This window comes from Crinia signifera, chromosome 6 (genome assembly GCF_055691185.1).
Source record: "Crinia signifera chromosome 6, ASM5569118v1, whole genome shotgun sequence".
Taxonomy (NCBI): domain Eukaryota; kingdom Metazoa; phylum Chordata; class Amphibia; order Anura; family Myobatrachidae; genus Crinia; species Crinia signifera.
This window is the reverse complement of record NC_139222.1, coordinates 277,832,925-277,855,511: the sequence shown is the minus strand read 5'-3', so window position 1 is coordinate 277,855,511 and position 22,587 is coordinate 277,832,925. Positions and strand designations below refer to the sequence as shown.

General features: G+C 49.5%; 1 protein-coding gene across 2 annotated transcripts in view; it reads right to left on the bottom strand.

Moving 5' to 3' along the window:
• RBP5 (retinol binding protein 5) overlaps positions 1–22,587 on the bottom strand; it is a 28,299-nt gene continuing 5,712 nt past the window's right edge. The window contains exons 2-4 of one of the 2 annotated variants that reach the window (XM_083149721.1): positions 9,323–9,501; positions 2,708–2,809; positions 1–2,140 (exon numbers count right to left, since the gene is read on the bottom strand). In XM_083149721.1, the coding sequence (XP_083005847.1) occupies positions 2,087–2,140; positions 2,708–2,809; positions 9,323–9,501 (335 nt within the window). In that variant the 3' untranslated portion in view covers positions 1–2,086. Of the gene's footprint in view, positions 2,141–2,707; positions 2,810–9,322; positions 10,676–22,587 lie in introns of those variants that run through there. The other variant, XM_083149720.1, reaches the window with a different exon arrangement.

The window sequence follows — 22,587 nt, the reverse complement described above, 5'->3', positions numbered from 1 at the left end:
AAAGATTAATTGATTGATTTATTAACTAAAATTAACACATGTGAGGCCTCATTCGAAAGCTGTAGCACTTTAGCAACCTAGGACAGAAAATTACATCAAATTTGAATATTCAATATTATCCCCAATGCCCCCCTTGATTAACATTTTCAGAATCAAAGAATTAAATTAACTTATAAAGCAATCCATCCTTCTGATCTAGTTCTTGAGTAAGAAAAACATTCTAGGTTACTTTCTGTGAGGTTGTATAGTTTATTAAACTGCCATCCTGTCTGCCACTGCAGTGCCACTCTGTGTCCTAGATGTGCCATGTTTGAAGTTGAACTGCCATTTGTGTGTGCCGGTCACTGCTGTTACTTCGCTTAGTCAGCCAGTGACCTTGGTGCAACCTTTTTTAGTTAACTACATGAAAACAATACTGTGAACTGTGAAGTGGTCAAAATTCACTGGAAATAGCTCAAAGTTGATGTTATTAACGTAAATTATACGACTTTAGCAGTTTTCATCAATTGAGATGTGCAGGCTGGGTTTCAGTGCCAATTTCAAAGTCCCATTGAAATCGGCTGACTGGCGGGCTGAGAGCACCGCCTCTCATGGCTCTCAGCCAGTAATCATTTCCCTATAGATTTAAATGTGCAGAGCAGGGTGCTGAAGATGTCCGCCAGACCCCGCCCCACCGACACTTCTATTTTCCTAACAATCTGGCATTCCTGCACTGCTGACACCACCTGTACCACCACAAAGAGGACACCGCTGGCAACCCCTGTTAAGTGCACTGTTGGTGTATTTGACCTGCACCATATTAGACCCACACTGTATCTGTCCTACACTGTATCTGGACGGCACTGTATCTGGCGCACACTGTATCCAACTTGCACTGCACCCTGCGCTGTATGCGACATGCACAGTAAACCACACTGTATCCAGCCTGCAATGTACTGTATGTTGTACATTCCCCATCTTACTGTATGTTCCCCATTTTTATGATTGGGGAAATTTGGGGGAGCTGCTCAATAAAAAGTTTGATTGATCAGAGCTTTATATGGGCACAAAGTACCAGTCATCAGTGGGCCAGGGCCCATAGGAGGGATGTAAAGATTGGGCACTGAGAATAGGCATATGCTGGGGGTATGTGCACTTGAGTAGGGGCATCCACATGTGCTGTTGCTATTTTGAACATTGTTTAGGTTTTTTTGTTTGTTTGCGGTTTGGTTATACTACGTCTACTATGCCAAATACGATTCTTAGTAAATGTCTCGGTGGTCTTCTACTGAAAGTACTTGCGCTGTGTATGATTGGTTATTTCTATCACATTACTATTTTGCAAAACACTGTTGAACAGAAAATAAATGCCATGGGTTTGTGCCCCTGCTCTGTTGCTTAGTGCAGCCAGCCTCTGCTGACCTATATTGTGAGTTGTGAGGTGGTCGGAAATGACTGGAAATGAATGTTATGGAGGTTAATAATACCGTAGGAGGCACAAATTATGGGATTTTAGCTCTTATTAATTTTTTTTTTGGGGGGGGGATACAGATCCAAACCCAAAACATGTGAGGCGGTTTTGCCAAAGCCGAATCCAAAACCAAAAGCCGGTGATGAATTTGAAAACCAGGTGGCACAAATCTCTACAATTGAGCCACTGCTCCTGCCTGGATGCATACAGTGGACAGCCTTTCCCCGCAGCGGTGATCAGTAAGACCCTGGGCATTAATATGAGACATGGTTGCATAGAAAGATGTGGTTGAGAAAATCTTTTGGGCACAACAGTGTCTTTCTGCAGATGACACTTCCCTGAGGAAGCCCCGGTTAGCCAATTACACACAACACGTTTGGAAATGACATGATGCGTTTAGTGCAGTTATTGCAGTCTATAGGGCTTAGAGATCACCCATTCCTGATACTAGCTCTTTGGGCCAGTATTAAATGGCTATATAAAGATGTCCATCTGTCGTCTCATCTCTCTGTTGGATATAGTGAGGCATGCGAGTGTGATATGAACACTGACAGCAATGTTGATAGGTTATAATAGTTATAGGACAAAGGAGTAATAGTGACAGCTATGAAGTTAGAGACTGAGCGTTTTCTGTCCTCACGAGACTTTCCGGAAGGTTTGATGGCTGACGGCGTTCCTGGCCGTCAGCTCCTGGGGAGAGAGGGGAAAGAGAGAATAAATTCTAGGGGATAGAGGAATATGGATAAGGTGAAAGTAGACGTAGGCAAAATGGTGGACCCCATATGGGCAACATGGTTAAAATGTCAAGACCTCAATTATGGAGAGCGGTACAATAATTGGGTTCCACGTGCTTTGACGGAGAGAATTACACCATAAAAACTTTCAAATGTTGTCTCAACTTTTTTTGTATAGACTGTCTCCATGTTGACCTTCTCCAGTGTCTACCTGTCAACTTAATGAACCTGTCAACATTTGGACCCAGTCGACATTTTCTAACGGACCACCTGAGCAGATAACCCTTATTGAAGACCACTGGCCCTGTGCAGTGTGGGGCCAAGGATGTAAGACCCTACTGATCTGCTCAGCGGAGCCGAGAGGGGACAATTGGAAGACCTAACGCTATTCCCACGCAAGGAATGTTCTGTGACCACGGACTTAACGGAAAAGTTAGAAGATATTAGAACAAATTAGTTGGGTGTACATGGAGGGTGAGGTTCGTGGTGTCTACTGTTGGAGCTGGTAACGTTGATATCTCACCACTTTCAGCAGGTCTCCCTCCAGCCATTGTTTCCAGCCCCGGTTTGGCACCTCTCCTCTCTGTACGCACACCAGCTTGTTGCCCTCCCATGTCACAGTGGTCTGTTAGATGGAAACATAATACACAGGGTTAGGAGACAGAAATGGGCCATAGTGAAAGTTTTTGGACAGATACGGGAATAAGCATTGTATAGTCGGTAGATCGGAGACCACCGCATTTGGCCCTGATTTTATTTTTATTTTTTTTACGTTACCGATATCCCCAGATGGGATGCGGTCATTTGGTCTACTGCATTATGGTAGAAAGTCATTAGGTCGAATACATTAGGTCGACATGCTAAAAGGTCGACATGACTCTAGGTCAACATGGGAAAAGGTCGACATGATTCTAGTTCGAAAGGTCATTAGTTCGACAGGTCATTAGTTCGACAAGGTCATTAGTTCGACATTGTCTATGTCGACATTCACAAGGTCGACATGGAGTTTTTCACTGTTTTTTGAGCCAACATGTGCCGACAGGCGGTATTTCATGCCCTACCATCCACTAGGGCGTGGTGGGAGAATAAAATAGTGTGCCGAGCGTAGCGAGGCACCGTGCCCGACGCATAGCGAGCACAGCGAGCGATGCGAGGGGATGCAGTGCACTTTAAACTGTGTCCATGTCGACTGTGTTGACATTCAGGTAAAAAAACAGTGAAAAACCCCATGTCGACCTTGTGAATGTCGACATAGACAATGTCGAACTAATGACCTTGTCGAACTAATGACCTGTCGAACTAATGACCTTTCGACCTAGAATCATGTCGACCTTTTCCCATGTCGACCTAGAATCATGTCGACCTTTTAGCATGTCGACCTAATGGATTCGACCTAATGACTTTCTACCATAATGCAATAGACCAAATGATCCCAACCCGTCACCGTGAAGTCTGAAATGGCCCCCACAATTGTTAACGCCACCCCACGATCAACGTCAACCCGAAGCGTGGCGAGCGCAGCGAGCTCGCGAGGGGCGGCGGTACGCGTCCTCCGACCTTTTCATACCCCCACTATCCACGTCGGCGTGGAGTTGAGAATAGAATAGTGTGGCGAGCGCAGCGAGCCACCGAGCCCGAAGCGTGGCGAGCGCAGCGCGCCCCGCGAGGGGACGCGGATACCTTCACAGTTATACGCGTCCCCTCGCGGGCTTCCCAGGTGTCCATGGCGACGCGGACACCTGTGAAGCCCGCGAAGGGACGCGTTTACCTGTGAAGGTATCCGCGTCCCCTCACGGGGCTCGCTGCGCTCGCCACGCTTCGGGCTCGGTGGCTCGCTGCGCTCGCCACACTATTCTATTCTCAACTCCACGCCGACGTGGATAGTGGGGATATGAAAAGGTCGGAGGACGCGTACCGCCGCCCCTCGCGGGCTCGCTGCGCTCGCCACGCTTCGGGTTGACGTTGATCGTGGGGTGGCGTTAACAATTGTGGGGGCCATTTCACAGTTCAAGGGCACTATTAGGGCTCTGTGGCCCATTTAACATTGTTTCCTATGGCCAAATCGCGGGCATTGAGGCATTTAACAGTAAAATCGCGTCCAATCACAGTTTTAACATTGATCCCTATGGGGAAATCGCGGGCATCGCGTCGCACCCGTTTTTTATGTGCCCGCGATGCCCGCGATTTTTTACCCCCGACGCCCGCGATGCCAATCGCGGGCGCCGTTCTAGGTAAAGAGTACCATTTCTTGTAATCTATGCTAATAACTATGCAGATCTATGCTAATTCAAGGCAGTGAATTCTCATTTGCAGAAACCGGTAAACATTAGAAGACTCAGTAGGGGTGTATCTTGTGCCAATGGCAATTTATGGAACTGGCATCCCTCCCATATTTTAAAGAGTAATGGTGGACACTTATAAAGGTGTGTTGTCTTGTGGGATAGAGTAGTGTCCCTTATTCACATAATACCACACAGTAGTTAGTCGGAACTACCATTGGTCCAGCAGGTGCATTGCATTGGGGACCCTGAGGACTGAGGGGCCCATTGCTGTCCAGACCAGCAAATACTTATTGGGTTGGGGTAGAGAAGGGGGCCCAAATTATATTTTTGCACCTTGGCCCACCACTCACAAGTTCCATCACTGCGAGTAATAGTAGTGTCTCTAATACATGCCAGACAGTAGTGTTCCTTATTGATATCACTCCACACAGTCGTAGAAGTCTCTCTTATGGGTGCCAGATAACTGCCCGACAGGGGGGATCCCAACGGCCAGTATCCAAAATCAGAATCCTGACTGCCGGTGCTCCGACAGGGGGATCCCGACTCACAGGGGCTATTCTCCCTTGTGGGGGTCCACGACCCCAATAGAGGTAGAATAGACCCGTGGCGAGTGAAGCGAGCCACCAAGCCCGAAGCGTGTTAAGCACAGCGAGCCTGACCCCTGTCAGACCACTGGCAGACGGGATTCCAACGTCGGGATCCCCCGTCGGACTGTTATACCACAGCCTAGTGTTCCTTCTAGGAACCAAACGGGGCAGGGCGCTGGAGGGGCGGACCGGGCATGCCGACGTCACTAAAGGAGGCACAAATGGGGGCGTGCCCGGGCCGCTGCGTCACTGAAGGGTGCGTGTCTGGGTCGCCGCATCACTGAAGGGGAATTGCCCGGCCGTGACTACGTCCCCGAGCTGCCGTGAAAGCGCCGTGAACCGCAATCTACGGCGGCGCTGGGCTTCACCGGTGCACTCAGGCGGGACAGGCAGCAGGCTGTTTTAGCCGGGCGCTGCTAGAGGGGCAGGGCGCAATCTGCCCTTTAAAAATTGGGCAGGGCACAGAGCCCCGCTAAAACAGCCTAGCGGGAACACTACAACCCACTCTTATACATGTTACATCACACAGTAGTGTTTCTTATTCACATTACACCCCACAGTATGTCACAATCCTGTCTATTCTTGTATACCAGGCTCAGATATCTGCTTGGAATCTTTAGTCTGCAGCATTCATGAGTTCCCCCAGCCTTGCCCCATGAGTTTCCCCAGCCTTTCCTCATACAGATTGCAGTTATGCAGCTACTGTAGCCGTCGGTGAGAATCTTTGTACTGCTGCTGCATTACTGATGTGACACCTGTGAGACCTCTGATCAGCTATTAACCGCTCGGTTGTCTGTTTTATGTAACTGCTAGCTCTCCCATTAGGCCCAGTTAATATCATACTGAGTTGTTCCTGTCAACCAATCCATGCAAGGCAAGGGGGTTAAATATCCTGCTCAAGGAACTGGAATGTCTCTTCTACGTGCAGTTTCCAGGTGTGCTACAGTATATGGTGATTCCACTGCTACCTGATTCCATCGTTCAGTCGCTTCACCTGTGGCAGCTTGGCTTCCTGCCGTCTCCAGTTTCAGCCACCAACAGTACCTTTGCCGTAGTCCAGCCACTTCCTGCCGTCTGCTCGCTGTTACTAAGCCGCATCCATCTACTGTACATTGTCGCTGTCTGCTTGCTTCAAGATACCAAGTTGCATCCAGCACCTTTGTCGTTGTCCGCTACTGCTCAGCTACGCAGTCTCCGGTAATCCTGCCGCCCCGCTGAATCCAGATGTTCATCAGTCGCTACGCTGAAATGTATTACTCCGGGTCAGTCTCTGGTCAATCTCCGGTCAATTCCATAGTATCCTGCAGTTTCCGTGTCACATGTACAGTCGCTCCTGTTTGACTCAGACACCACTGGTACTCAGTCGCAGGGTGCTAGCTTGCCACTAGTGGACTCCAGGTAAACACCATTTCTGCTGTGTAGAGACGACTACCAGTCCCGGCTCTGATACATCCTTGTCTGTTGTGTACTAGCAAGTCTCCTCTGGCTTAATGCCACTCATACCACCAAGTGACATCACCTGCCAGTATTCCACTTCTACAGAGGCATAGCTGCTGTCCATATCCCGGAGTGTATTCTGGTGCTCCTGGTATCCCTGGTTATTCCGGTGCTCCGGGATTCTGTCTAATCCAGTGTCCCTGGACTCCTGAATCCTCGGATTCAGCCTTATTGACTAGAAGGCATTCCTAGTCCAGTTTATTTTATTATTTTGCCAAGGAGGCATTTCTCAGTTGATTTGCCAAGAGACATTTTTTATTGCTTTCGTCCAGAGACACCATCCAGAGTTTCCCTGGAATCTGTAAGTAATTAGTTCACTAATCAGTAACAAGTCTCCAAGTCACTCGGTCACAACTGGGTCCTCAAAACCAAGAATCCTGACACAGTAGTAGTAGTGTCTCTATTACATGTTACTCCACACAGAGGGAAACGGTCATCTATTAGAATGAACTTAGGTCTACAGTCATTAGGTCGACCCCACTAGGTCGACTGGCAGGAAGGTCGACCTGACTTAAGGTCGACATGGGCCAAGGTCGACATGACTTAAGGTCGAATTTGCATAAAGGTCGACATGAGGAAGGTCGAATGGTCATAAGGTCGACATGGGGTTTTTCACTGTTTTTTGAGCCGACATGTGCCAACAGGCGGTATTTCATGCCCTACCATCCACTAGGGCGTGGAGGAGGTTATTAAAGCTGTGGCGAGCGAAGCGAGCCACCGTGCCCGAAGCATTGTGAGCGAAGCGAGCAATGCGAGGGTCCGATTCTCATTGCCAACTGTGTCCATGTTGACTGTGTCGACATTCGGATAAAAAAACAGTGAAAAACCCACGTCGACCTTATGACCAGTCGACCTTCATCATGTCGACCTTTATGCAAATTCGACCTTAACTCATGTCGTCCTTGGCCCATGTCGACCTTAAATCAGGTCGATCTTCCTGCCAGTCGACCTAGTGGGGTCGACCTAATGACTAAGTTCATTCTGACAGATGTACCGATTCCACTATTGTATACACTTTATGCCACACAGCAGTAACCCTTATACACAATATGCAACACAGTAGTAGCACCCCTTGCACATTATGCCCACACAGTAGTAGTGCCTGACTGACCAACTGAATAGCTCTTTGGAAGGGTAGTGTTCGTGCAAGTTTTAACTCTAAATAGATGTCATTGCATCATAACATTTCTGCCTGCAGGCACTACTGGGAGGAGGCAGAGCACAGGACAGTAACTGCTTGCTGCATTGTATATTAGTAGTGGTGCAGAGAAGGAATCAGGTGCGCAGCTACTAACATACATGCAGTAGGTGGTAGTTACAGCCCTGGAAAGAACTACTGTCTTCTACTCCCTGGCTAAAGTTGGCACCACTGGGCAGCACCCACCTTGGCTGGTGCCCATGGTGAGTGCCATCCTGCTCAAGAGGTCGATACGCCCCTTCATTTTATCATAAGACTATCCATACATTGCTTGTATTTACTGCTGTAAAGAGAAGCTTCTGTATACTCCACAAGGTGTCAGTATAGCTCACATCAGACTGTGATGTTATCGTCAGGAAACATCTAATTTACTAGTACAGCACAGTATCTTGTGTGTTCTAGACAAAGCTGAGGATGATTAAGATTAAAGTACTGTAGCATGACGCTCTCCAGTAGTAACCAGAGAGAGGCAATCATAGTAGGATCGCCCAGTGCCAGATTAAGCCTTTGGGGGGCCCGGGGTACTTTAGCCAGGGGGGCCCCCTTGCACTTGTCATTACTGGCCGCACACTGCATGGGAGTATATTACACTGTCAAAACACAGAGTAAAGGCAGTATAAACTTGGTCAATGGGTAACTGCGCATATATATATATATATATATATACACACACACACACATATACATACCATATGAAAAGCCTATGTTTGTCCCTTTGCACCTTACTCTGTAGGAGACCTCACAGTCCTAGTGCTGCCTTTGATTAAAAACCCTCCCATGACTAAGCTGCTGCTGCTGCTGTTCTCCATTGGCATGTAATGAGCTCCACCAATTAGAGCTCAGCACAAACCTCTCAGCCTCTGCCCTCTGGTTTAAAGTGTCATGGGACTTAGTCAACTCCCAGTAATGCACTGTACCCTTGTGCAATCAGTGTGCCTTGGCTCCCGATGCTCAGCACCATTAATCATTGTCACATTGGCAGATAGGTGAAGCTGCAGCACTACCCCACTCCCATGCACAAAACCTTCAGCTATAAAAAAAAAAAATACATGCCAACCACAGGGGGCCCCTAGCTAGTGGGGGGCCCAGGGGCACTGACCCCTTGTGTCCATTATAATCCGGCCCTGGGATCGCCAGAGAATAGTCACCCGACACAGGAGAATCTAGACTACTTCACGTGCGCACAGTCACACTACCCATCGAGACACAAGGCCTCAGGATTGTATTGAAAATGTTTTAGGCATTCCTGGGCGTTAATTGGGAGCTACAGAGAGATGGGTATGCAAACACTCATAGATGGGCCATCTAATGGGTGTTATGGATGGTGGTGTCCACCATCCAAACAGGGTCTAAGCATTTTAAGAATTTGTGTAGCTGCTCAGTCCTGACACAACAAACGCATAACACGCACAAACAATACCATCAAAAAACGCACACGCGGGCACTGTTGCAGCTTCCAAGTGTGGTATTGTCAATACCATACATCACCGGGAGAGGCATTCACCCAGCAGCAGTGCTCCTAAGGAGGAAACTCTTCAACAATTTGACTGCACCTCTCTGATGGCCATCCCTACCTTGCAGACCCGACCATCAATGACACTAAGATCTTCTTCGAATTCCTCTCCCAGGTTGAAGTCCATGACGTAATTTCGGAAAGTGCTGAGTGTTCGGATTATCATATGGTTTCCGTCTGCCTGAAACTCTTTCTCTGGGCGCAAGAGAAGAACAATCTTCCTCAAGGCGATGTTTAGGTCTAAAGGAAAAGAAAGACATGATAGCGAGGTGTGATGGAGATGATAGCGAGGTGTGATGGAGGTATAACGAGGTGTGATGGAGATGATAGCGAGGTGTGATGGAGATGATAGCGAGGTGTGATGGAGATGATAACGAGGTGCAATGGAGATGATAGTGGGGTGCGAGGAAGATGATAGCGAGGTGTGATGGAGATGATAGTGGGGTGTGAGGAAAATGACGGCGAGGTGTGATGGAGATGATAACGAGGTGTGATGGAGATGATAGCGAGGTGTGAGGGAGATGATAGCGGGGTGTGAGGAAGATGACGGCGAGGTGTGATGGAGATGATAGCGAGGTGCGATGGAGATGATAGTGGGGTGCGAGGAAGATGATAGCGAGGTGTGATGGACATGATAACGAGGTGTGATGGAGATGATAGTGGGGTGTGAGGAAGATGACGGCAAGGTGTGATGGAGATGATAACGAGGTGTGATGGAGATGATAACGAGGTGTGATGGAGATGATAACGAGGTGTGATGGAGATGATAGTGGGGTGTGAGGAAGATGACGGCGAGGTGTGATGGAGATGATAGTGGGGTGCGAGGAAGATGATAGCGAGCTGTGATGGAGATGATAACGAGGTGTGATTGAGATGATAGCGAGGTGTGATGGAGATGATAGCGGGGTGTGAGGGAGATGATAGCGGGGTGTGAGGGAGATGATAGCGCGGTGTGATGGAGATGATAGCGAGGTGTGATGGAGATGATAACGCGGTGTGATGGAGATGATAGCGAGGTGTGATGGAGATGATAGCAAGGTGCGATGGAGATGATAGCGAGGTGTGATGGAGATGATAGCGAGGTGTGAGGGAGATGATAACGAGGTGTGATGGAGATGATAACGAGGTGTGATGGAGATGATAGCGAGGTGCGATGGAGATGATAGCAAGGTGTGATGGAGATGATAGCGTGGTGTGAGGGAGATAATAGCGAGGTGTGATAGACATGATAGCGAGGTGTGATGGAGCTAATAGCGAGGTGTGATGGACATGATAGCGAGGTGTGATGGAGATGATAGCGCGGTGTGAGGGAGGTGATAGCGAGGTGTGATGGAGATGATAGCGAGGTGTGAGGGAGGTGATAGCGAGGTGTGATGGACATGATAGCGAGGTGTGATGGAGATAATAGCGAGGTGTGAAGGAGATGATAGCGAGGTGTGATGGAGATGATAGCGAGGTGTGATGGAGATGATAGCGAGGTGTGATGGAGATGATAGCGCGGTGTGAGGGAGATGATAGCGAGGTGTGATGGAGATGATAGCGAAGTGTGATGGAGATGATAGCGAGGTGTGATGGAGATGATAGCGAGGTGTGATGGAGATGATAGCGAGGTGTGATGGAGATGATAGCGAGGTGTGATGGAGATGATAGCGAGGTGTGATGGAGATGATAGCGAGGTGTGATGGAGATGATAGCGAGGTGTGAGGGAGATGATAGCGAGGTGTGATGGAGATGATAGCGAGGTGTGATGGAGATGATAGCGAGGTGTGATGGAGATGATAGCGAGGTGTGATTGAGATGATAACTGTAAGGGAGATGATAGCGAGGTGTGAGGGAGATGATAGCGAGGTGTGATGGAGATGATAGCGGGGTGTGAGGGAGATGATAGCGGGGTGTGAGGGAGATGATAGCGCGGTGTGATGGAGATGATAGCGAGGTGTGATGGAGATGATAACGCGGTGTGATGGAGATGATAGCGAGGTGTGATGGAGATGATAGCAAGGTGCGATGGAGATGATAGCGAGGTGTGATGGAGATGATAGCGAGGTGTGAGGGAGATGATAACGAGGTGTGATGGAGATGATAGCGAGGTGCGATGGAGATGATAGCAAGGTGTGATGGAGATGATAGCGTGGTGTGAGGGAGATAATAGCGAGGTGTGATGGACATGATAGCGAGGTGTGATGGAGATGATAGCGCGGTGTGAGGGAGGTGATAGCGAGGTGTGATGGAGATGATAGCGAGGTGTGAGGGAGGTGATAGCGAGGTGTGATGGACATGATAGCGAGGTGTGATGGAGATAATAGCGAGGTGTGAGGGAGATGATAGCGAGGTGTGATGGAGATGATAGCGAGGTGTGATGGAGATGATAGCGAGGTGTGATGGAGATGATAGCGCGGTGTGAGGGAGATGATAGCGAGGTGTGATGGAGATGATAGCGAAGTGTGATGGAGATGATAGCGAGGTGTGATGGAGATGATAGCGAGGTGTGATGGAGATGATAACTGTAAGGGAGATGATAGCGAGGTGTGAGTGAGATGATAGCGAGGTGTGAGGGAGATGATAGCGAGGTGTGATGGAGATGATAGCGAGGTGTGAGGGAGATGATAGCGAGGTGTGAAGGAGGTGATAGCGGGGTGTGAGGGAGATGATAGCGCGGTGTGATGGAGATGATAGCGAGGTGTGATGGAGATGATATTAAGGTGTGATGGAGATGATAGCAAGGTGTGATGGAGATGATAGCGAGGTGTGATGGAGATGATAGCGAGGTGTGATGGAGATGATAACTGTAAGGGAGATGATAGCGAGGTGTGAGGGAGATGATAGCGAGGTGTGATGGAGATAATAGCGAGTTGTGATGGAGATGATAGCGAGGTGTGATGGAGATGATAGCGAGGTGTGATGGAGATGATAACTGTAAGGGAGATGATAGCGAGGTGTGATGGAGATGATAGCGAGGTGTGAGGGAGATGATAGCGAGGTGTGATGGAGATGATAGCGAGGTGTGATGGAGATGATAGCGAGGTGTGAGGGAGATGATAGCGAGATGTGAGGGAGATGATAGCGAGGTGTGAGGGAGATGATATTGAGGTGTGAGGAAGATGATAGCGGGGTGTGATGGTGATGATAGCGGGGTGTGATGGTGATGATAGCGAGGTGTGATGGAGATGATAGCGAGGTGTGAGGGAGATGATAGCGAGGTGTGATGGAGATGATAGCGAGGTGTGATGGAGATGATAGCGCGGTGTGAGGGAGATGATAGCGAGGTGTGATGGAGATGATAGCGAGGTGTGATGGAGATGATAGCGAGGTGTGATGGAGATGATAGCGAGGTGTGATGGAGATGATAGCGAGGTGTGATGGAGATGATAGCGAGGTGTGATGGAGATGATAGCGAGGTGTGATGGAGATGATAGCGAGGTGTGAGGGAGATGATAGCGAGGTGTGATGGAGATGATAGCGAGGTGTGATGGAGATGATAGCGAGGTGTGATGGAGATGATAGCGAGGTGTGAGGGAGATGATAGCGAGGTGTGATGGAGATGATAGCGAGGTGTGATGGAGATGATAGCGAGGTGTGATGGAGATGATAGCGAGGTGTGATGGAGATGATAGCGAGGTGTGATGGAGATGATAGCGAGGTGTGATGGAGATGATAGCGAGGTGTGATGGAGATGATAGCGAGGTGTGAGGGAGATGATAGCGAGGTGTGATGGAGATGATAGCGAGGTGTGATGGAGATGATAGCGAGGTGTGATGGAGATAATAGCGAGGTGTGAGGGAGATGATAGCGAGGTGTGATGGAGATGATATTGAGGTGTGATGAAGATGATAGCAAGGTGTGATGGAGATGATAGCGAGGTGTGATGGAGATGATAGTGAGGTGTGATAGAGATGATAGCGGGGTGTGATGGAGATGATAGCGAGGTGTGATGGAGATGATAGTGAGGTGTAAGGGAGATGATAGCGAGGTGTGATGGAGATGATAGCGGGGTGTGAGGGAGATGATAGCGGGGTGTGAGGGAGATGATAGCGCGGTGTGTTGGAGATGATAGCGAGGTGTGATGGAGATTATAGCGCGTTGTGAGGGAGATGATAGCGAGGTGTGAGGGAGATGATAGCGATGTGTGAGGGAGATGATAGCGAGGTGTGATGGAGATGATAGCGGGGTGTGATGCAGATGATAGCGAGATGTGATGGAGAATGATAGCGAGGTGTGATAGAGATGATAGCGAGGTGTGAGGGAGATGATAGCGAGGTGTGATGGAGATGATAGCGAGGTGTGATGGAGATGATAGCGAGGTGTGAGGGAGATGATAGCGAGGTGTGATGGAGATGATAGCGAGGTGTGATGGAGATAATAGCGAGGTGTGAGGGAGATGATAGCGAGGTGTGATGGAGATGATAGCGAGGTGTGAGGGAGATGATAGCGAGGTGTGATGGAGATGAAAGCGAGGTGTGATGGAGATGATAGCGAGGTGTGATGGAGATGATAGCGAGGTGTGATGGAGATGATAGCGAGGTGTGATGGAGATGATAGCGAGGTGTGATGGAGATGATAGCGAGGTGTGATGGAGATGATAGCGAGGTGTGATGGAGATGATAGCGAGGTGTGATGGAGATGATAGCGCGGTGTGAGGGAGATGATAGCGAGGTGTGATGGATCTGATAGCGAGGTGTGAGGGAGGTGATAGCGAGGTGTGAGGGAGATGATAGCGAGGTGTGAGGGAGATGATAGCGAGGTGTGATGGATCTGATAGCGAGGTGTGAGGGAGGTGATAGCGAGGTGTGAGGGAGATGATAGCGAGGTGTGATGGAGATGATAGCGAGGTGTGATGGAGAAGATAGCGAGGTGTGATGGAGATGATAGCGAGGTGTGATGGATCTGATAGCGAGGTGTGATGCAGATGATAGCGAGGTGTGATGGAGATGATAGCGAGGTGTGAGGGAGATGATAGCGGGGTGTGAGGGAGATGACGGCGAGGTGTGATGGTGATGATAGCGAGGTGTGATGGAGATGATAGCGGGGTGTGATGGAGATGATAGCGGGGTGTGAGGGAGATGATAGCGAGGTGTAATGGAGATGATAGCGAGGTGTGATGGTGATGATAGCGAGGTGTGATGGAGATGATAGCGAGGTGTGATGGAGATGATAGCGAGGTGTGATGGAGATGATAGCGAGGTGTGAGGGAGATGATAGCGAGGTGTGATGGAGATGATAGCGGGGTGTGATGGAGATGATAGCGGGGTGTGATGGAGATGATAGCGAGGTGTGATGGAGATGATAGCGAGGTGTGATGGAGATGATAGCGAGGTGTGATGGAGATGATAGCGATGTGTGAGGGAGATGATAGCGAGGTGTGATGGAGATGATAGCGAGGTGTGAGGGAGATGATAGCGAGGTGTGAGGGAGATGATAGTGAGGTGTGATAGATGGTGATGATAGCAAGGTGTGAGGGAGATGATAGCGAGGTGTGATGGAGATGATAGCGAGGTGTGAGGGAGATTATAGCGAGGTGTGATGGAGATGATAGCGAGGTGTGATGGAGATGATAGCGAGGTGTGAGGGAGATGATAGCGAGGTGTGAGGGAGATGATAGTGAGGTGTAAGGGAGATGATAGCGAGGTGTGAGGGAGATGATAGCGAGGTGTGATGGAGATGATAGCGAGGTGTGATGGAGATGATAGCGAGGTGTGAGGGAGATGATAGCGAGGTGTGAGGGAGATGATAGTGAGGTGTGAGGGAGATGATAGCGAGGTGTGAGGGAGATGATAGCGAGGTGTGATGGAGATGATAGCGAGGTGTGATGGAGATGATAGCGAGGTGTGAGGGAGATGATAGCGAGGTGTGAGGGAGATGATAGTGAGGTGTAATGGAGATGATAGCGGGGTGTGATAGATGGTGATGATAGCGAGGTGTGATGGAGATGATAGTGAGGTGTAAGGGAGATGATAGCGAGGTGTGAGGGAGATGATAGCGGGGTGTGATAGATGGTGATGATAGCGAGGTGTGATGGAGATGATAGTGAGGTGTGATGGAGATGATAGTGAGGTTTAAGGGAGATGATAGCAGGGTGTGATGGAGATGATAGCGAGGTGTGATGGAGATGATAGCGAGGTGTGATGGAGAAGATAGCGAGGTGTGATGGAGATGATAGCGAGGTGTGAGGGAGACGATAGCGAGGTGTGATGGAGATGATAGCGAGGTGTGATGGAGATGATAGCGAGGTGTGATAGAGGTGATAGCGAGGTGTGAGGGAGATGATAGCGAGGTGTGATAGAGATGATAGCGAGGTGTGAGGGAGATGATAGCGAGGTGTGATGGAGATAGAAAGGTGTTTTGAAATTATACTTTGCACCCTGTCATTACCCCCATCACATTACACTCTGCACCCTGTCATTACCCCCATCACATTACACTCTGCACCCTGTCATTACCCCATCACATTACACTCTGCACCCTGTCATTACCCCCATCACATTACACTCTGCACCCTGTCATTACCCCATCACTTTACACTCTGCACCCTGTCATTACCCCCATTACATTACACTCTGCACCCTGTCATTACCCCCATCACATTACACTGTGCACCCTGTCATTGCCCCCATCACATTACACTGTGCACCCTGTCATTACCCCCATCACATTACACTCTGCACCCTGTCATTACCCCCATCACATTACACTCTGCACCCTGTCATTACCCCATCACATTACACTCTGCACCCTGTCATTGCCCCCATCACATTACACTGTGCACCCTGTCATTACCCCCATCACATTACACTGTGCACCCTGTCATTGCCCCCATCACATTACACTGTGCACCCTGTCATTACCCCCATTACATTACACTCTGCACCCTGTCATTACCCCCATCACATTACACTCTGCACCCTGTCATTACCCCATCACATTACACTCTGCACCCTGTCATTACCCCCATCACATTACACTCTGCACCCTGTCATTACCCCATCACATTACACTCTGCACCCTGTCATTACCCCCATCACATTACACTCTGCACCCTGTCATTACCCCCATCACATTACACTCTGCACCCTGTCATTACCCCATCACATTACACTCTGCACCCTGTCATTACCCCCATCACATTACACTGTGCACCCTGTCATTACCCCCATCACAGTACACTCTGCACCCTGTCATTACCCCCATCACATTACACTCTGCACCCTGTCATTGCCCCCCATCACATTACACTCTGCACCCTGTCATTACCCCCATCACATTACACTCTGCACCCTGTCATTACCCCCATCACATTACACTCTGCACCCTGTCATTACCCCATCACATTACACTCTGCACCCTGTCATTACTCCCCATCACATTACACTCTGCACCCTGTCATTACCCCCCATCACATTACACTCTGCACCCTGTCATTACCCCCCATCACATTACACTCTGCACCCTGTCATTACCCCATCACATTACACTCTGCACCCTGTCATTACCCCCATCACATTACACTGTGCACCCTGTCATTACCCCCCATCACATTACACTCTGCACCGTCATTACCCCATCACATTACACTCTGCACCGTCATTACCCCATCACATTACACTCTGCACCCTGTCATTACCCCCATCACATTACACTCTGCACCCTGTCATTACCCCATCACATTACACTCTGCACCCTGTCATTACCCCCATCACATTACACTCTGCACCCTGTCATTACCCCATCACATTACACTCTGCACCCTGTCATTACCCCCATCACATTATACTCTGCACCCTGTCATTGCCCCCCATCACATTACACTCTGCACCCTGTCATTGCCCCCCATCACATTACACTCTGCACCCTGTCATTACCCCCATCACATTACACTCTGCACCCTGTCATTACCCCCATCACATTACACTCTGCACCCTGTCATTACCCCATCACATTACACTCTGCACCCTGTCATTACCCCCCATCACATTACACTCTGCACCCTGTCATTACCCCCCATCACATTACACTCTGCACCCTGTCATTACCCCCATCACATTACACTCTGCACCCTGTCATTACCCCATCACATTACACTCTGCACCCTGTCATTACCCCCATCACATTACACTCTGCACCCTGTCATTACCCCCATCACATTACACTCTGCACCCTGTCATTACCCCCCATCACATTACACTCTGCACCCTGTCATTACCCCATCACATTACACTCTGCACCCTGTCATTACCCCCCATCACATTACACTCTGCACCCTGTCATTACCCCCATCACATTACATTCTGCGCCCTGTCATTACCCCCCATCACATTACACTCTGCACCCTGTCTTACCCCCATCACATTACACTCTGCACCCTGTCATTACCCCATCACATTACACTCTGCACCCTGTCATTACCCCATCACATTACACTCTGCACCCTGTCATTACCCCCATCACATTACACTCTGCACCCTGTCATTGCCCCCCATCACATTACACTCTGCACCCTGTCATTACCCCCATCACATTACACTCTGCACCCTGTCATTACCCCCATCACATTACACTCTGCACCCTGTCATTACCCCATCACATTACACTCTGCACCCTGTCATTACCCCCATCACATTACACTGTGCACCCTGTCATTACCCCCATCACAGTACACTCTGCACCCTGTCATTACCCCCATCACATTACACTCTGCACCCTGTCATTACCCCCATCACATTACACTCTGCACCCTGTCATTACCCCCATCACATTACACTCTGCACCCTGTCATTACCCCCATCACATTACACTCTGCACCCTGTCATTACCCCCATCACATTACACTCTGCACCCTGTCATTACCCCCCATCACATTACACTCTGCACCCTGTCATTACCCCATCACATTACACTCTGCACCCTGTCATTACCCCCATCACATTACACTGTGCACCTGTCATTACCCCCATCACATTACACTCTGCACCCTGTCATTACCCCATCACATTACACTCTGCACCCTGTCATTACCCCATCACATTACACTCTGCACCCTGTCATTACCCCCATCACATTACACTCTGCACCCTGTCATTGCCCCCCATCACATTACACTCTGCACCCTGTCATTGCCCCCCATCACATTACACTCTGCACCCTGTCATTACCCCCATCACATTACACTCTGCACCCTGTCATTACCCCCATCACATTACACTCTGCACCCTGTCATTACCCCATCACATTACACTCTGCACCCTGTCATTACCCCCATCACATTACACTCTGCACCCTGTCATTACCCCCCATCACATTACACTCTGCACCCTGTCATTACCTCCATCACATTACACTCTGCACCCTGTCATTACCCCATCACATTACACTCTGCACCCTGTCATTACCCCCATCACATTACACTCTGCACCCTGTCATTACCCCCATCACATTACACTGTGCACCCTGTCATTACCCCCCATCACATTACACTCTGCACCCTGTCATTACCCCATCACATTACACTCTGCACCCTGTCATTACCCCCATCACATTACACTCTGCACCCTGTCATTACCCCCCATCACATTACACTCTGCACCCTGTCATTACCCCCATCACATTACACTCTGCACCCTGTCATTACCCCCATCACATTACACTCTGCACCCTGTCATTACCCCCATCACATTACACTCTGTACCCTGTCATTACCCCCATCACATTACACTCTGCACCCTGTCATTACCCCCATCACATTACACTCTGCACCCTGTCATTACCCCATCACATTACACTCTGCACCCTGTCATTACCCCCATCACATTACACTCTGCACCCTGTCATTACCCCCCATCACATTACACTCTGCACCCTGTCATTACCCCCATCACATTACACTCTGCACCCTGTCATTACCCCATCACATTACACTCTGCACCCTGTCATTACCCCATCACATTACACTCTGCACCCTGTCATTACCCCCATCACATTACACTCTGCACCCTGTCATTGCCCCCCATCACATTACACTCTGCACCCTGTCATTACCCCCATCACATTACACTCTGCACCCTGTCATTACCCCCATCACATTACACTCTGCACCCTGTCATTACCCCATCACATTACACTCTGCACCCTGTCATTACCACCCATCACATTACACTCTGCACCCTGTCATTACCCCCATCACATTACACTCTGCACCCTGTCATTACCCCCCATCACATTACACTCTGCACCCTGTCATTACCCCCATCACATTACACTGTGCACCCTGTCATTGCCCCCATCACATTACACTGTGCACCTGTCATTACCCCCATCACATTACCCTCTGCACCCTGTCATTACCCCCATCACATTACACTCTGCACCCTGTCATTACCCCCATCACATTACACTGTGCACCCTGTCATTACCCCCCATCACATTACACTCTGCACCCTTTCATTAACCCATCACATTACACTCTGCACCCTGTCATTACCCCCCTTCACATTACACTCTGCACCCTGTCATTATCCCCCATCACATTACACTCTGCACCCTGTCATTACCCCCATCACATTACACTCTGCACCCTGTCATTACCCCCATCACATTACACTCTGCACCCTGTCATTACCCCCATCACATTACACTCTGCACCCTGTCATTACCCCATCACATTACACTCTGCACCCTGTCATTACCGCCATCACATTATACTCTGCACCCTGTCATTGCCCCCCATCACATTACACTCTGCACCCTGTCATTACCCCCATCACATTACACTCTGCACCCTGTCATTACCCCCATCACATTACACTCTGCACCCTGTCATTACCCCCATCACATTACACTGTGCACCCTGTCATTACCCCATCACATTACACTCTGCACCCTGTCATTCCCCCCATCACATTACACTCTGCACCCTGTCATTACCCCCATCACATTACACTCTGCACCCTGTCATTACCCCCATCACATTACACTCTGCACCCTGTCATAACCCCCATCACATTACACTCTGCACCCTGTCATTACCCCCATTACATTACACTGTGCACCCTGCCATTACCCCCATCACATTACACTCTGCACCCTGTCATTACCCCCCATCACATTACACTCTGCACCCTGTCATTACCCCCCATCACATTACACTCTGCACCCTGTCATTACCCCCATCACATTACACTCTGCACCCTGTCATTACCCCCATCCCATTACACTGTGCACCCTGTCATTGCCCCCATCACATTACACTGTGCACCTGTCATTACCCCCATCACATTACACTCTGCACCCTGTCATTACCCCCATCACATTACACTCTGCACCCTGTCATTACCCCCATCACATTACACTCTGCACTCTGTCATTACCCCCATCACATTACACTCTGCACCCTGTCATTTCCCCCCCCCATCACATTACACTCTGCACCCTGTCATTACCCCATCACATTACACTCTGCACCCTGTCATTACCCCCATCCCATTACACTGTGCACCCTGTCATTGCCCCCATCACATTACACTGTGCACCTGTCATTACCCCCATCACATTACACTCTGCACCCTGTCATTACCCCCATCACATTACACTCTGCACCCTGTCATTACCCCCATCACATTACACTCTGGACTCTGTCATTACCCCCATCACATTACACTCTGCACCCTGTCATTCCCCCCCCCCCCCCCCCCCCCCCCATCACATTACACTCTGCACCCTGTCATTACCCCATCACATTACACTCTGCACCCTGTCATTACCCCATCACATTACACTCTGCACCCTGTCATTACCCCCATCACATTACACTCTGCACCCTGTCATTACCCCATCACATTACCCTCTGCACCCTGTCATTACCCCCATCGCATTACACTCTGCACCCTGTCATTACCCCCATCGCATTACACTCTGCACCCTGTCATTACCCCATCGCATTACACTCTGCACCCTGTCATTCCCCCCCCCCATCACATTACACTCTGCACCCTGTCATTACCCCATCACATTACACTCTGCACCCTGTCATTACCCCCCATCACATTACACTCTGCGCCCTGTCATTACCCCCATCACATTACACTCTGCACCCTGTCATTACCCCCCATCACATTACACTGTGCACCCTGTCATTACCCCCATCACATTACACTCTGCACCCTGTCATTACCCCCATCACATTACACTCTGCACCCTGTCATTACCCCCCATCACATTACACTCTGCACCGTCATTACCCCCATCACATTACACTCTGCACCCTGTCATTACCCCCATCACATTACACTCTGGACTCTGTCATTACCCCCATCACATTACACTCTGCACCCTGTTATTCCCCCCCCCCCCCCCCATCACATTACACTCTGCACCCTGTCATTACCCCATCACATTACACTCTGCACCCTGTCATTACCCCATCACATTACACTCTGCACCCTGTCATTACCCCCATCACATTACACTCTGCACCCTGTAATTACCCCATCACATTACACTCTGCACCCTGTCATTACCCCATCACATTACGCTCTGCACCCTGTCATTACCCCCCATCACATTACACTCTGCACCCTGTCATTACCCCTCATCACATTACACTCTGCACCCTGTCATTACCCCCATCACATTACACTCTGCACCCTGTCATTACCCCATCACATTACACTCTGCACCCTGTCATTACCCCCCATCACATTACACTCTGCACCCTGTCATTACCCCCATCACATTACACTGTGCACCCTGTCATTGCCCCATCACATTACACTCTGCACCGTCATTACCCCCATCACATTACACTCTGCACCCTGTCATTACCCCCATCACATTACACTCTGCACTCTGTCATTACCCCCATCACATTACACTCTGCACCCTGTCATCCCCCCCCCCCATCACATTACACTCTGCACCCTGTCATTACCCCATCACATTACACTCTGCACCCTGTCATTACCCCCATCCCATTACACTGTGCACCCTGTCATTGCCCCCATCACATTACAATGTGCACCTGTCATTACCCCCATCACATTACACTCTGCACCCTGTCATTACCCCCATCACATTACACTCTGCACCCTGTCATTACCCCCATCACATTACACTCTGCACTCTGTCATTACCCCCATCACATTACACTCTGCACCCTGTCATTCCCCCCCCATCACATTACACTCTGCACCCTGTCATTACCCCATCACATTACACTCTGCACCCTGTCATTCCCCCCCCCCCATCACATTACACTCTGCACCCTGTCATTACCCCCATCACATTACACTCTGCACCCTGTCATTACCCCCATCATATTACACTGTGCACCCTGTCATA